This window comes from Chelonoidis abingdonii, chromosome 11 (genome assembly GCF_003597395.2).
Source record: "Chelonoidis abingdonii isolate Lonesome George chromosome 11, CheloAbing_2.0, whole genome shotgun sequence".
In the NCBI taxonomy this organism is placed as follows: Eukaryota; Metazoa; Chordata; order Testudines; family Testudinidae; genus Chelonoidis; species Chelonoidis abingdonii.
In genome coordinates this window covers 54,687,468-54,703,332 of record NC_133779.1, presented here as the reverse complement: position 1 = coordinate 54,703,332, position 15,865 = coordinate 54,687,468, and the positions used below count along the sequence as shown (strand labels likewise).

At 56.8% G+C, this 15,865-nt stretch overlaps 1 protein-coding gene across 1 annotated transcript; it reads left to right on the top strand.

The window, feature by feature from the left end:
* The first annotated feature begins 503 nt into the window (after nt 1-503).
* On the top strand, nt 504-15,244 carry TAGLN2 (transgelin 2). The gene is made up of 5 exons (XM_032779493.1): nt 504-606; nt 11,944-12,136; nt 12,535-12,709; nt 13,395-13,497; nt 14,037-15,244. Exons 2-5 carry the CDS (start codon nt 11,960-11,962, stop codon nt 14,176-14,178), a joined length of 597 nt encoding a protein of 198 aa, XP_032635384.1. The 5' UTR covers nt 504-606; nt 11,944-11,959; the 3' UTR covers nt 14,179-15,244.
* Nucleotides 15,245-15,865: the final 621 nt, after the last annotated feature.

Here is a 15,865-nt window from a genome sequence, read left to right as displayed (position 1 = left end):
ACAGTTACAGCCTGGCCTCCAGGGCAAGGAGGCAGTGCTTCTATCTTGTGAGGCCAACTTTTCCCAACCTAGTGGTAAATTTTTTCCAAACCTGGTGAAAAACTCCCAGATAATGTTTTTTACAGTGCTTCTGTATCCTGGGAAATTTCCCAGGACCTGGGGATTTGTAAGTAAAATGTTTCAACTTGGGAAATTAGGAATTTTAATTCAAAACATTTTACTGAAAAATCCCCAGATTTGGGAAATGTGCAAGGAGGCTGCGTGGGTTCCCCAGGTGCTTCCCACTACTGCTCCCCGGAAGGCACCGCAGGAGTGAGGGCGTCTGGGCTTGACCCAGGGAAGGGAAACGCAGCGTTGCTAAAGGCAGGTTCAAAGCATGTAGCTCTCGCCTGGGGCCCGGCACAACCCAGGCGGCTCCAGCCCCGAGGAGCGCCTGGCATCACCGCACCCGCCTCGCAGCTAGGCGGGGCCGGCGCCTCCCGGCCCTTTAAGTCCCTTCCCCCGGCACCGCCCCCAGTCCCCGGACGCTGACATCAGCCCTCAAATAGCCGCGCGGGCTGGGTGCGGCCCCATCGCATCGCTCTAGCTCCAGGCCGTCGCCAGCAGGTCAGAGCCGCGCCGGGGCTGGGTGGGGCACCCCCCGCTAGGAGGCTCCGGGCCGGGGCTGCTCCGTGCAGGGAAGGTGGGGCCGGGCCGGGTGCGGGGGGAATGTACCTTGTCTCGGGGCCGAGCGCGGGACCCCTTAGGGCTGGGGGTTACCCCCCCTTTCCCGGGAACTGTTGTAGGTACCGCGCCCCGGGCAGCTCCCCGCGGTTGCTCCAGACCAGGAACTGGCGAGTCCCCGAAGTCTCGTTCCGTGGACGGGACGGGCAGGTTTGGGTCCCGGTGAAAACAGCCGGTATGCGGGGCTGTTCCCGGGTCCTGCCCGTCTGGCTACTGGAAGCCGGGGCCGGGCCGCGCCGCGGGGCCAGGTGCGCTGCCTGCCACTAGTGCGCAGCGAGCGTTATGCTGCCGGCTGATCGAGCAGTCGCTGCCCCGGCGCAGGCTTCCCACGTGTCGGAACAGCAGGCGGCCGGCCTGCCCTGGGGCTGGGCTGAGCTCCTGGCTTGGTGTGCCTGGGGCTGGAGGTGTGGACCCGGACCTCGGTCGTGCTACTGGGTGGGTTCTTAAAGCTGGTGGCGGCTTTGCTCGGTGTCGCTGCCAGCGAAGGCTGCTCCAGGACCCCTTGTTTGCAGGCTCTGGGGCAGAGGGTGCTGTTAAATCTCTCTCGGCTGGAGCGAGCGAACCAGTGCGCCCCCCACAGAGGGGAGCTGGATAGGTGTGATAGCTACTTCGTCCATCTCTGGGAGGGCGCTGGCGAAGGCGCTCGGGTGCTGTGGGGAAAGTCTGGGTCTCTAGTGCAGAAACTGCTGTCTCATCGGGGATCATGACCCCTCTGCTGGAGCTCGCAGCCTGTTGCTACAACAAACTTAGAAATCAGGGAACTTCTGCAAAGTGGCTGCTTGTGCTGCTGCTCCTGGCACCAGGCCTGCTCTCCTCTGGCTGCCATGAGCTCCCCAGCTTGGCAAGCAGCACAGTGGTTACAAAGGCCAGTGCGGGGCTGACGACTTCATGCTCAAAACAGTCTCCCAGCCTGGGCCCTCTTCTCCAGAAAAGGAAAAACTAGCAGCGCTTCTGGGTCTGACCCAATTCCCTGGACGCTGGTCCCTTTCCAGCACTCTGATTCCAAAATGGTTGTGAGCAGTGGAGACATATGAAGCCTTTGTCCTCCTCTGAGGGATGGGCCAGTTGAAACAGCCACAGCTGGTCCCTCAGGCAGGCTAATGCTGCTTTGACCCAGAGCTCAAATAATGAGTGAGCTCTTCAGCTCCTAAGCTCTTTCCCTCCTGCCCTAGCTGGTCAGGGTGTGGCCATGCCTGACATCCACTCCAGCACAGTGTGAAGTGGCTGCACTTCATCCATAGCCTCCAGGCTGCTTTTCTCAGGCTGTGGTGTGAAAATAGCTCCCTGAAGAGCTTGGGCAGCCCCTGATGAGAGGCAAGGAAGGCCTGGGCTAACACAGTAGTTATCAACTAGGATGTGTGTACCTGGGTTGATACTCATCTAGGTAAGTCTAGTGTTCCACCAGGCTACACAAAGGACCAGCAAAGTCAATGCAAACTAAAATATCATACAGACAGTGACTTGTTTATATTGCTTTATATACTATGCACTGAAATGTAAGTAATTATATTTAGGTACTGAAGATGAGTCAGTAATAGTGTGCTGTGGCACTTGTATTTTTGTCTGGTTTTGTAAGCAAGTAGCTCTTAAGCGAGGGGAAGTTTGTGGTATGCAAACAAATCAAACTCCTGAAAGGCGGATGGGAGCCTGGAAAGGCTGAGAACCAGTCATCTAGCAGACTATTTGTACCAATGGAGCTGTTCTGGATAGGGTGAGGCTCAGCAGTAGCTAAATCAGCTGAGTCCTCCAGTGTGGATCCTGTGCTACTGGTTTAGAGGTGCCTCCCCTGCTAGCATAGCTAGTCTGTATGACAGGGCTGCAGCTGTACCTTTTTTCTGATATAACCACAGCCACTGCAGTGGCACAGTGGAAGTGGTTCCAGTGCTGTGTAAATGGCTCCTGTGGAATGGCCTCCTGAGCCAATGACACTGCTGTGGAATTGGACTGGTCCTAGCATGGGGGTGTGTTGGTTCCTGGGTTTGTCCTTCTCTAGCACTCTGTGCAGGGTTCTGGGGTCAGGGAGAGGGTATTGCAGGTAGCAGATGAATGGGGGTTAGAGCAATCACTTTAACCCTTTATTGGCACCTCTTGTGGGACAGCAGCAAATCCAGATGGGTGCTTGGAAGCAGGATGGGCTCTCTGGTCCCAGGCTACCTGATGGCTAGGAACATGTAACAGCCCTGCCTTCAGCGTGACTAAAAGAGGGAAAAGGCCTTGTCCAGCTCCCAGTTTGGCAAGCTCCAATGTCATACAGCAGGCCTGGGCTTGCGAAGGCTCAGGGGAGGGCGGCAGCATGTCCTGGGGCAGCAGATTAATAGCCATGTTAACAGCCTGTGCTCTTGGGCTGGAATGTTTTATCGGCATCTGTTCACAGCTGAATTGAGAGCCTCCATAAAGTGAAACTGCCTTATAAAACAGCAGCTGCTGGTCATGTGAATCGACCTGCTGCTTGCTGGCACCTCCCCAGGAGCAGGCATTTTTATTCCCATCTGTAATGAGCATCTCTCTGCAGCTGGTTGAGCCCCTGAAGGGCAGGGGGGTGCCTTCTAAAGTTTCATGAGATGACGATCTGGCTTGTGAAGGCCACCACATACTTCTCCTGCCTCCAAGGTGCTCAGTTCTGGGAACTCCAGGCTGGAGTGGCTGGGGCAAGAAGCCCTGCCCTGACTAGAGTCCCAGGAGAGCTCTGCTGGGTGGAGGTGCTAATCCTGGGTGGCAAAGCTCTGAGCAGGGAGAATCTGCAGCTCTGGGGTGGGAGGGGGGAAGCAGAGAGACTCTCCTCCCCTCCCCCCCCCCCAGTAATCCCTACTGCCTCCCCCACTAGCCCACCTACAGCACCCTATTAAGCCAGCAGGCTCCAAAGAGCTGACCTGAAAGCCAAGAGAGCTGCAGTGTGTGCATGGCTGAGTCTCCTTGTGGCTTGGGTGCTGCAGGCTCTCCCAGCTGAAGCCAGGGTCAGTGCCCTCAAGAACATAAGCTGGAAGTGAGTGGATGTGGGGGTGGCAGGAGGAGGGGTGTGAGTAGTGTGGCTTCTGTGGTGGGGCCCTTTCTTCCTCCTGACCTCTATGGGGATCATGGCCTTCCCACACCTTGGCAGTCTCAACAGCTGAAGGTGCAGGCTCTGTTGGTTCCTCTTAGAGTTACTACCTTTTTTGAAATGCAAAAATATCAGCACTGCCCCCAAGGAAGCCTGCTGCACCCCCAACCACAAGGGAACTCTGCAACCCCCCTCCCTTCAACTGCCACTTACAGTATCTAGAGAACACAGAGAAGACTGATAACATCAATTTCTTACTTAAACTGCAGAAGTGGGAAGACTGCAGCATCCTTAGCTCACACAGAAACTGTTAACATTTGACAGTACTGTGGGATAGCTAATCTTTAGAGCCACACTTAATTTAATCCACTTTTTTAACTAGCAAATCATTACAAAACTGGCCAGGCAGGTCTAGCAGCAACCAGGTGGTAATCCTAGCTCCTCCCCCTGGGCTCTCAAGGGTGGGGGAGTGACAGTCCAAAACAGAGCTGGTCCAAACTCCTTGGGGGGGCTTTTCTTCCCTGTCCTGAGCTGCTGCTCACCAGCCAGGCTCTCTGCCCAAGGGCCCAGCGTGGGGCTTGTACCCTCTTGCTGGCTCGCTCCCCTCCTTGGCAGCTTAGCCAGAGCCCCTCATGTTGGGGTGTCTCTGCCCAGATGCCTTGTGGAGCCCTGTACTCTGATGTGCCCACATGAACATGCTGCCCTCATGGGACCTAATGTCTGTACCCTGCCCTTTTGGTGCCCTTGGGTCTGTAGCTGGCTTGTTATGTTGTCATGGCAACATCCTCAGGGACCCACCCACACTTCCAGGGGGTTTCCTGTTTGTGGGGATTTCAGCAGCTGCAACTCGCCCTCCCTGCTCAGATGTGTGGGGGGTGGGGCGGGGGGGCGGGAGATCAGTTCCCCTGAGGGCTTATCACTTCCTGGCCACTTGGGTGCTAAACTCTGGTGGCTGCTTTCTGCTCTGCCGGATTCAGTAGCATCCTCTCCCCTCCCCCAGGGCTATCTCATCTTCCAGCCTCCCCTTGCAGAGTGCTCCTGTCACCAGCAGACTCCATCTGTGGCAGGAAATCAGGCCTGTCTCCACCAATTTCAGTTACTGCTGATCCTTGGCCTGGAGCCCAGTGCTGTTAATGCTCCTGAGGAGCTGCCTTTCATAGCCACTCCAGGCTGGGCCTGATGGCTGCCCTCTCTGCAACCCCTCTCCAGAAGCTCAGCCACCTGTTCTGTGGCTTCCCAGGTAAGGCCACTGACCTGGGCAGGGGCCCTTCTAATCCCCCTTCATACCTTTTCTGGGGCCTGTCCTCAGAGAATCCTTGCCAAGAGCCTCTAGCTAAGCACCAGGGTCTGTCCCACTAATCTTATGGGAAGTGTGGTGCTCTCCTCCCTCTCAGCCCTCTTGCTTCTGTCTGAGCCCTGGGCCCAGTGCAGGCTGTTCCCCACTTGATTGTTGCTCTAACTCTGCAAAGCTACACTCATGCTGGTGAGCTGCCGTGGAAGTGGGCTCTGACCCTTAAAGGCTTGGCATGGGGGTGGGAGGCTCTGGGGACAGCCCTCCTCAATCAGCTTCTCAAAGTTCCACTTGGGGGCAGGTTGAAGCACAAATAGAGTGAGGGAATGTCTGTACCCAGAGAATGTAAAGGGTGCAAACAAATCTCCAGCCAGCTTGTGGGTTCTAGCAGTGGCTGGTCTCAGGGGACAGGTATGGCCTCTGCCCATGTTTCCAGGGAAGGGTGTGGCATAACACACTGGCTTGGAGACAACTGGCCCAGTCCCATTGTGCAGGGTGTCCAGTTTGCTGCCCATGTCCAGACTGCAAGTGAACAATGGGCCAGTGTAGCCTAATGCTCTCCAGACAACAAGATTCTGCTGGAACTCAATTAAAGCAACATTGGTCTATGACTGCTTAGCACAGGTCAGAGCCTCCCAGCCAGGGATTCTTGCCTCCAGCCCAGAACTGCCAGCTGAGCTCAATGTAAAATCTCCATGTGATGTAGAATCCCCACATCCCTTGCCAATCTACTTAGTGGCTAATTACCTTCATTTAATCTGCTGTTGCTTTTCCATTAGCCCTTTGATTTCAGTTTCCAGTCATTGGCTGATGTTGCTCATCTGGCTGGCTAGATCTTTGGGTACAGGATGTTGCCTCCATCAGTGTCAAACACTTTGAAGCTAAACACAGGAAGCTTTATTTAGCATCAGGAGGGGGGGTGTTAGTCAAATTCTACTACCCAACGGAGGGAGTCTGGGTGTGGGAGGGGGTTGGGGTACAGCTTGTGGCACCCCCTTTCATCCTGCTTAAGGACAGAATGGTCATTATGTCCCATGCACACATTGGGAGTATGTGTTCAGGAAGGGAGCATGGTGAATAACCAAGTCCCCCTGCTAGCTGCTTGCCAGTCAGCTGCCCAACCTGCCGGGGCACCACATCCTCTGGTCCTAGATATGACCATGCGCTTGGCTGTGTGGCTGAGGCAGCCTGGCTCCCTGTCTAACCCCCCGGCATACTCACGTGGCTGTGATGGCTCACAGGTAGGGACTGTTCTGGGAAATGAGATGATGTAGGTTTCCTTCTTCCCTGACATGCTAGGACAAAGCTGTGTTGTACCAACAGCTCCCAACACCCGTCAGGATGAACTGCAGAATTGGTGGCACCAGCTCATCTCCTGGCTCAGGTCCAGTTTATGACCAGCTACTGGCCTGGCATGTAACAAACAGATGTAACCCCTACTGCAGGGGAAGCAAACCCCATCTTCTGAGAACATTCCTGCTTAAAGCATCCACATAAGGGGCTGGACTGGGCAGAAGTTCCCACATGCCCTGGAGTGTCCTGAGCTTGAGAATGTGAAACTAATGAGGGGTGCAGAAGTTAAACTTGGCTCAGTGATGAGCAGTGAGTCAGGCAGCATCTGGCCTCCTGTTAAGTGGCCCCTTCATGGTTCAGTGAGCATGTGCCTGAAAGGAGCTAGATCTGCATAAGCGCTGAGGAGGTGCTGGCTTCCCAGGAATACTACCTGACAGTCTAACCTGCATGGTGCAAGTGTGGGCATGAGATGGTCTCTGCAGAGCTGATATAGTAGGGAAGGTGCTAGCAGTGCTGCCCCAGATCTTCCACACCCCCTCCCCATGGGAGCTGTACGCTTGTGCTCCCGGACTGCATGCCACAGAGGAGTGTGATGGACGCCAGGCTGTAGTGACTGCCTGGAGCCTGGCTAGGTCTGACCCGGGAGGATGATTATGGCTCTGCCCATTCTGAGTGGACTGGCTGCTCTTGCCCCTGAACAGGCTGGGACCCAGTGGTGAGCTAGCTCACTTCTCCTAGCCAGCTTTCAAGACAAGACCTGCTTAGAGAGCTGGGCTCCCTGCACAGGGTGGTGGGCAAGGGGGGGACAACCCACCCACCCACCACAGTGCAACCTGAGGAGCTTCTGGAACAGGCTGTGACAGGACTTGCCACCATCTGTTTCCCATTGTGTGGGTGGTTCTGGCCAGCTGCATTGAACTGGAAGGAGCTGCCTGCAGGAGAGAAGACTGGGAGTTGGCATGTGGCAGGGAGGGGCTGGATCCCTCAGGGCTGGCTCCTTTGTGTGAAGGGCTCCCAGCTGGGTGTGTCTGCACCCCTCTGGCTGTCCTGCCTCAGACCTGCCAGCTTTGGGGAGCTGCAGAGGCAGGGTGCAGACCCAGAGCAGCAATTCCACTGCTGCTGAGCTGGGTTCCCCCTCCAACCTGTCAGCCTTGTGGGCACCTCACTGGGGGCAGATGGTCTCTGCCTCAGGAATGCTGGCTCTGCGGTAGTGGCTGCCCTCTACAGACTCACCTGGTGCAGGGGTCAGCACTGGCTGTGGCTGGGGTTTGGGGGACTGCCAAGGACAGGCAGGCAGGGGCCACTGATGAGGGTTGGTAAGTCCAGGGTTGGGGGAACAGAGCCAGTGGGACATCAGGTTTGTACTGCAGCTGCTTTCTCAGACAAGCTTGGGGAGTGGCTCAAACCTTCCCCTGTGCCCAGCAAGCTGGGTGAGTGCTCAGGGCAGCAATAGTGAAACCCAACAGCCCCAGGCCTGGCAGGATCCACAGTGTTGGAGGTTCAGGAGATTAACGGCTTCACCCCTCACCCACCCCAAGTGCTCAAGTACCTCTCTGGAAAGAGCATTTCAGGCCACCTTAGCACAGAGGCTCAGGCCCTTTCCCCAGGTATCTGCAGCTGGGGGAAGGGAGGGGGAAGTAGAGTGCATGGCTTTCCAGCTCTGGAATAGCACCCCTCCCTCCTGTGTGTGCCTGGGAACCCCTGCCCAGATGGGTGCATGAGAGCACTCCCACCCCACCCATGCCATATTGGCACCAGACCTGCTGGGGGAGGGCCTGCTTCCTGCCCCAGGAATGATGCCCAGAGCTGCAGCATCCCTGACTTGTGGCATCCTCGCCCCTTCCCCTTAGCTGCTAGTCTCAGTGACACTGAGGGATAAGGAGGGAGGCTGGAGGGAGCCAAACTACTGACAATCTCCAGACATGATTAAATTGCCAAGTTGCTCAATAGCAATTGTCCCTGGCTGGGAGTGATTCACCCCTCCCCCACATGAGTCTGGGCCCCAGAGCCATTTCCCAACTCTGCAAACATTCCACAGGATGAGTGGGTGCTGGGTCCACCAGGGGCCTTGCAAGGTCTGCTCCATAGTGACAGGTGTGGGCACCTAGCAGGCTGGCTCCCCCTGTGTCTCTGGGTTGTGCTGTTCCCTTGTTCAACTGAGGGTCAGGATTATAAGGAGCTCCTCCTGACTGAGCTGCTGGGAAAGTGGGCAGGAGCAGTGGGGTCAGGGAGGAGTGGGGCTCTATAAATAATGGGGATCCCTGGAAAGACTGCTCCCATCTGGCACCAGGTCAGGGACCAGCAAATGCTGATTACTTCCTTCCCAGCTGGCCCCTGTGGAGCCTCTCCCTGTAGAATGAGTGGGGAGCTGAAATAACACTTCCCCTGCGACCCCCCCCACCACTTCCTGCTCCCAGGGTGGTGCCTGGGAGTGGGGTCTGCCATGGATGCTGTGGGGAGGAGTTGCTTGGGTAGGAAGTGCCCTGCAAGGGTGATAAACTGCTGTCCAGGAAGTGTTGGTGCAGCGTCATGGTGGGGGCTGTTGGCTCAGCCCTGCCTCAAGGCTGGGGAGAGGGGACTGGCCTGGCAGGATTGTTGAGGCTTTTTGGTTCCTGGTTGAATCTAGAGGGTGGTGGGCTGTTGTCCTGCCCACTGTGTCCAGCATGGGCCAGAAGTCCCTGCAAGGACCAGCTTGCACGCATGCTCTCTCCATGACTTTGCTAGAGCTGTTCTATAGGTATGGATGGGTACCCAGGCTTGGCACATCAAATACTGCTGCTTGCTCCCTCCAGGAGCCACAACAGAACTGCCTACGTTCACAATCCGGGCAGGGGTCTTCCCCCTGCCCAGCACCACCGGCTGCCCTCCCTACAGTCCAGCCTTCTCCTCTGCAGCTCCTGGGCATGGCCCCGTCTGCCTCCATCTTACCCATATGCTATGAATGCCAGGGTCCTGTGTTGAAGCCCTACAGCTGCTCTATTTTCAGCCTGCACCTGGGGCAGAGCTTGCAGCTTCTCACTCCCATGTTGTGAGGCAGGAATCTCAAGGCTGTCCTGCCCAGGAAAGCCATTTGCTGAGTGCAGCATTGTTGTATGGCACCACTTGCAGTCTCACTCTGTCTTGTAGCACCTGTCACTGCCTGGCCAAGCAACACTCCCCTGCTCCACGTGGTGATGCTGGCAGCCCTTGCAGAGGCCATGAGGTCTCCTGGCTGAGAACTCCAGCCCAGGCCTCACCCAGAGGTGCAAGTGTGATTAGAGGTGGTGGGCAGTGGAGCAATGGGGTGGATTGTATCAGAGCTGCAGCTCATTCATCCCACTTCTTCCCCAAAGCCTGCCGCCATCTGAGACACCAGCCTGCCCCCAGCTGGCCTGGGCAGAGGAAGCAGAACAAGTGGAATTGAGCTTGACCATCCCAGCAAGTAGGGAGGGGGCAGCACCTATCACCTTACATGGGGTGTCAGCTGAGAGCCAGTGAAGGGCTGGACTGGCAGCCCCAGCCAGATGCTCTGCCCTGACCTGGGGCCCTGGTTCCCTCTAAGGCTCCCTATAGCAGCCTGTGGAGTTAGGCAGCTCTCTTGTCCCTGCAGAACAGCTGCTGGGCTCCTCAGGCAGCTTGGGGCTGGGCTGAGGCCCTGGCGTGTCCCGCTTGGCCCCGACACATAGCTGCGTTCCAGAGATTAGGGCTGGAATGTGCCTGGACAGCAGGGCTGTTGACTTTCCTGATACGGCACCCAGTGTATGGGATGGGCGGGAGACTGGCTCTAGGGCAGGCACTTTCCCACCATCTGGAGAGAGCCTGGTCCCAGCCGCAGCCAAGGCAGCGGCAGCTTCTTTTACAATCGTGATCCACCATGTTCTCATCTCCTCTTCTGCCCTGAAATCCAACTGCCCTGACCGTGTAGAGCAGGCTTCCCCTCCAGGTGGGGGGCTGTGTGTATGTAGGGGGGAGGTGCTGACATGCTGAATCTGAATGGGCCCAACAGAGCATCAATGCAGAGGTGCACCTGACTGGTGCTGACCCTACAGTGCCCCAAAAGCTGAAGGGATCCAGTCTTGGAATAGCAGACCCAGGAAGTGGGTGTGGGAAGGGGGAAGCCATGTCTGGAGCCCATCCCTGTCACACAGCAGGTGAGGTCTCACCATCCCTCTAAAGCAAAGAGAATCCCAGCAGCGCTTCCTTACCCTGGGGTAAGGGCCTGCCAAAAAGGCAGCCCTGGGCTGGGGGAGGGTCTGTGGTGAGTGCCAGGAGCACATCCCTCTGCCTTGCACTTTGCCAGGAGGCAGAGTCTCCAATCAATGCCCCTGACAGTCAGCTGTAGGGTGGGGCCTCCCTGTAGACTGGCTCAGTAGCCCAGGGAACTGTACAAGAGCCTCCCTCTTGCTGCTGGCGCTGGCATGTCCCATGCTGTGGGGAGCTGGCTGCTGGGAGTGTCTTTGGAGAGACTTGCTCTGCAGCAGGAGCCTGTTGGGCTGGTGATGGGCACTGCGGGGTGCTCAGTGACCCTGTGCTGTGATGAGGTCCAGCAGAGGCAGTCCCTTGAGCTGGGGGTCCTGTGTGGGCAGAGGGATGGGTGGGGGGCTCCATGGAGTGTTTCTGTGTGCAGTGACTGGTCTGTAGGTGGAACCTGGGTGCTAGGCTTCCCTCTGCAGGCTCAGTCAGCCCCTGATCTGCCTAGATGCAGGATTTCCATGGGTGGGGTGGTCCCAGCTCTTACTCCTGTCTGCTCCCAGCCAGGGGATGTAGGGGGCTCCCTCTATCTGGAAGGCACACCAGGTGGTGCCAGCCCTGTCATGGTGTGTGTCGCTTGCAAACCCTGGGGAAGGGGGACACAACCTGGCATCAGCACAACTTCATATAGGCCAGCACTTACTGGGGCTCAGAGCTGCAGGGGAGGGAGGAGCACTGCTGTGCTCTCCCCTCTGGAGAGAACAGGGTGTGAGGTTGCATGCAGGATGCTGTGCTGGGGGCTGGGATCTCAAGAGCTCAATCAGCTGAACCCAGGATCTCCTCCCTGCTGGCTTGATGAGGTCTTGAGCTGGATGGGAGAAGCCCAGCACTGCAAGCACAGGTCCAGGGCTCTCCTCCCCACCAGGAAATGGGCCTAGAGCATGTGCACCTTTGCTGGGGAGTGGACAGGGCTTTCTGGCTGTGCCTGTGCAGAGTGGTGCAAAAGCAGATCCTTCCTTGACTGGCCTGAATGCCCACTGCTTGTGGAGCTGGCTTGCAGGGAGGATGCTGCAACCTCTCTGACTGTGACCAGCCCCAGCACATGCTGCTCCTGCTCTGGGAAGGCCTAGCTTTGGGACTGCAGAACAGGGCTGCCTCCTGCAAGCCAGGGAAGTCTGTCCCTGGCCTTTGGCATGTGTGCCCTGCTGTAGTAGAGACCCCCAAACTCAGCAGTGGGGGTGTTCCCTGGGCAGCCTCTAATCCACAGCCAGCCAGGATCAACTCTGCCCTGGGGTGGCCAAAGGGGCTGAGCCCTTGGTACCAATTGAGTCTGGCTGATGGATCCTGGCTCTGCCAGCCTGTGCTGCTGTGTCATGGCTCAGACTGTAGAGGGCATCTCACTCACCTGCCCTGTCTGTTGGCCCTGCAGACACTGCACCGTTGCCATGGCAAACAGGGGACCAGCCTACGGACTCAGCTGGGAGGTTCAGCAGAGGATTGACAAGCAGTATGATCCAGAGTTGGAGCAGATCCTCACCCAGTGGATCCTGGCACAGTGTGGGGGCATCCAGCCACCTGAGCCTGGGAAAGAGAAATTCCAGGAGTGGTTGAAAGATGGCACAGTAAGTATCACTGGGGTGGAAGGATCCCCCGTGTGCCCTAGCAGCTTGGACTTTCTTGCATGAGCTGGGGTGTCCCTTCCCTTCCAGAGAGCTGGAGCCCCAGGCAATTCCCCCTCTTTGATGGGGCAATGAGATACAAGCATTCTCCAGGGTCTCTGTGCAGGGACAGCACAGCTCTATAGATCAGAGGCACCAGGTCCTCCCTACTGCCCCTTGAGCCTTCCCCAGCAGGACTGGAGCACTCCCAGGCACACGCTGGCTATGCTAACAAGCGGGGAACTCTGCCCTGAAGTAAACCCTGCGGATGGACCTGTGCCCAGATACAGGGTGCTGTGGAGACTGCTATTGAGACCAGCTCAAACAGTCCTGGGTTTATCCATGTCCTTCTTCCTGCCCAGGTGCTCTGCAAACTCATCAACAGCCTCTACCCGAAGGGCCAGGGGCCTGTTGCCAACACCGATCCCTCAAACAAGGCCTTCAAGCAGATGGAACAGATCGCCCAGTTCCTGCGGGCTGCTGAGCAATATGGCATTGCTCCCACTGACATCTTCCAGACTGTGGACCTCTGGGAAGGTAGGGAGAGCTGGGGGGAAGGGTTGGCCTGGCACAATACTGCCCTGGCTTATGTGGGAGGCTTAACCCCTAGCATGGGGATGAGCAGGGATCCTCTGAGTTGGAAGCTCCACACAAGCAGCCTGCCCTAGATCCAGCCCTTGTGCTGTGCAGAAATCCAAACTCACCCTCACCCCTTTCATGGGGTGTGACTGCATCAGCAGAAGGCTGCCTCCCCAGGCTCTGCTTATCCTGGGGATCCTCCTCAGGGTGACTCAGTCCATGTCCTAGATCTTCTCCTGCCTGCCTTGTATATTGGTGGAACAGTGGGTCTCCTGCCTCTGAGTTCACAGAGCTCATTTGACCCTTTCCCAGCAGGCTCTACACCTGCTAGCGGGGGTCAGCAGATGTTTCTGCCGAACACAGCCAGCCTGTCACATCCAAAGGCTGTGCTTGGACCCAGGAGAGAGGGATGATATTGCCACCATTCTCTGGAATGGCTGCTTATCTTGAACCCTGGCCAGGGCTCTACAGGTGGCCCATCATGTGGGCCAGAGAGCTTGGGGGTGGACTGAGATGAGCAACAGGCTGCCCTGGCAGGTAGGGTTGGGTTACTGACCCTCTCCAAGTGCTGCCTGGGCTCTATGCTGAATACACCTAGGGGTCAAACCATGGCACATCACTCATGCGCTCTCGTCCCTGCCAGGAAAGAACATGGCCTGTGTGCAGAGGACCCTGATGAACCTGGGGGGCTTGGCTGTAACAAAGCAAGATGGGTTGTTTGTTGGAGACCCCAACTGGTTCCCCAAGTAAGTGGTTCTTGAACTGCTGAGAGTAACAGAAAATCAGCCAATGTGGTGGGTGGTCAGCCAAGCGGGCGTGGCCCAGTCCTGGGATCAGTCGGCTTTGGGGCTCCTGTCTTTAACTGACTTGGAGTCACTAGAAGTGGGATTCTACTCTCCAGGCAGGGAATGGAGCTGGGCAGGAGCCACCTCTCCCAGCAGGATGAATAGAGGCAGTACAAGCCCCTCCCAGTGCTCTGCTGCCCCCCTCCCCCCACCTGCAAGAGGGATTCTGGGGCTCAGTCTGTGACTGGCTTGGGGACTTAGGCCTCAGTCACTCTACAGAGGGACAGGGTGTTGGCTCATCCAGCCTGACTGTCCTGGAAGGTCCTGTCATGTAGCCAATACAAGGAAGGCGGAGCTGTCACTGGGCCCCACTCCGCTTCCCTTCCACAGTGCAGTGTGGGCCACTCCTCTTCAGCACACAATGCTGCCTAGCTATTAGGTGCCACCCAGGAGCTCTCCTATGATCCCTCCAGGCTGACTCATGTGTTCCTCACCCCCAGGAAATCCCAGGAGAACCGCCGTGACTTCTCTAAAGACAAGCTGAAGGAGGGTCAGAATGTGATTGGGCTGCAGATGGGCACCAACCGAGGTGCATCGCAAGCAGGCATGACAGGCTATGGGATGCCACGCCAGATCCTCTGATCAGCCCAGCTTGGCAGCACTTCCTCTCCACCATCCCTTCCCCCTCCTCTCTAGGGTTTAATGTATTTGTCTACAGTCTAGAATATTGGGGAGTGGTGCCTTGAACACCCCCTGCAAACTGCCACAGTGAAACCTGCCAGGGCCTCATGCCCTGAAAGTCTTCATTCAAAGTTCCCCATTCCAGAATCCTGGAGGGGGGCCTTTGTCCCCAATATTGCACACTGGGTGCAAGACCCAGAACTCCCCTAAACTTAAACCCTAGTTCTGTGGGGACCAAACTTCATTTCCATATGCACCAAATAACTGTCTAGATTGATATTGGGACCAATCAAGGCTGCCACCTCCCACACTTCTGTCAAAGCTAAGTGCCAAAGCCATGGTGGCTAGCAGCCAGCCAGATCTCTCCTCCCTGGGGCTTGGGGCTCTGTCTGAAGCAGCAAACCCAATTCTTGCATTCCAGGTACCCAGGCCAGTGGCTCTTGCTGATCTGTCAATAGTCCTTAGGACCAAAAATCTCCCTTGCAGGGCTCCATCTAGCTGCTCAGCTGTAAGGCCTGTTAGCAAGTGTCTTGTTTCTAATCCTGTGCTTGTGCTGCAGAGCTGTCTGTGTATTGTCTGAGTAACTCTCCTGTGCTAGTAAGGAAATATGTAACATGATGTCCCAGGCACCAGTAGTTGGGATGCAGGCAGAATGCTGCCCAGCTGGGGCTGTGAAGAAAGGGTTGCAATACCCTGCCCTGTCACCCCAGGACTTGGGACAGGGCATTGTCAGCTAGCTGGTGGTCCACCTGAGGGGCAGGAGCAGCTGTGTGCTGTGCTCTCACCAGGGGTGGAGGAGCTAGGAAGTGCATTGCACCTGGAGCTAGCCCCAGTGTTACAGCAGCAGAGACCCCATTGTTCCTGGCTGACTTGTGGCTTGACCCCTAACCCTAGCTGGCCCAGCAGTGCTGCATGCCCAGCTCTGGAGCTGGGCTGTAACTGTCACCTGTGCTCTGATTACTCTGACTGTGGAATGTATCTCTGAGGTCACCAATCAGAATAAAGGTCACACAAATCTTGTTTATAACCTGGAGTCGTGTGTGTGTGTGTGAGAGATGGGGAAACCCAGCACAAAGCAGTGAGGGGAAGGGGCACTGGGGTCTGAGCAGCTCACGCAGGGTTGGCTCAGCTGGCGATTCTCACGGACACTGTTGGGGCAACAAAGAGTGAAATGACATGCAAGCAAACAGCCACCCCTGCACAGTCTGCAGGAAAGGAGAGCACAGAAAGGGTTAGTGCCTGGGCTGGCTTCAGGCTTGGGTCCCTCTGCACTGGAGGGAGCATGAGTTGGTGGATACCAGCTGGCTGCTCTTGTGCCCAACTTCCCCTGTCTAGGATGGCACCAGAGGCCTTCTGAAAGGGAGTGAGGCCAGACCTTCACTGGTGGGAGCAGTCTGCTGCCACTAGGCCCTTACCCCAGCTGGGCCTCCCTTCTGTACTGAGGGACAATCCAGGAAGGGTCAGGCGTGTCCATGCAGAACAGCCTGTGCATTCAAGCAGTTGGACCAAGTGGGTAGGGTGGCAGGTCAGGGCTGGGACCTCTGCTTTGGCTGTTCCATGGCCTGTCACCTCTATACAAGGATGAAATGGGGGGAGGGGGGGATGTGGTGGGAGTGGTGGTAATTGAGCATGCTGTAGGAGCTGTTAC

Coding starts and splice junctions, on each gene's coding strand:
- TAGLN2 (XM_032779493.1), top strand. CDS start 11,960: ATGGCAAACAGGGGACCAGCCTACGGACTCAGCTGGGAGGTTCAGCAG. Junction 12,710..13,394: donor GACTGTGGACCTCTGGGAAG/GTAGGGAGAGCT, acceptor CGTCCCTGCCAG/GAAAGAACATGGCCTGTGTG. Junction 13,498..14,036: donor GACCCCAACTGGTTCCCCAA/GTAAGTGGTTCT, acceptor CCTCACCCCCAG/GAAATCCCAGGAGAACCGCC.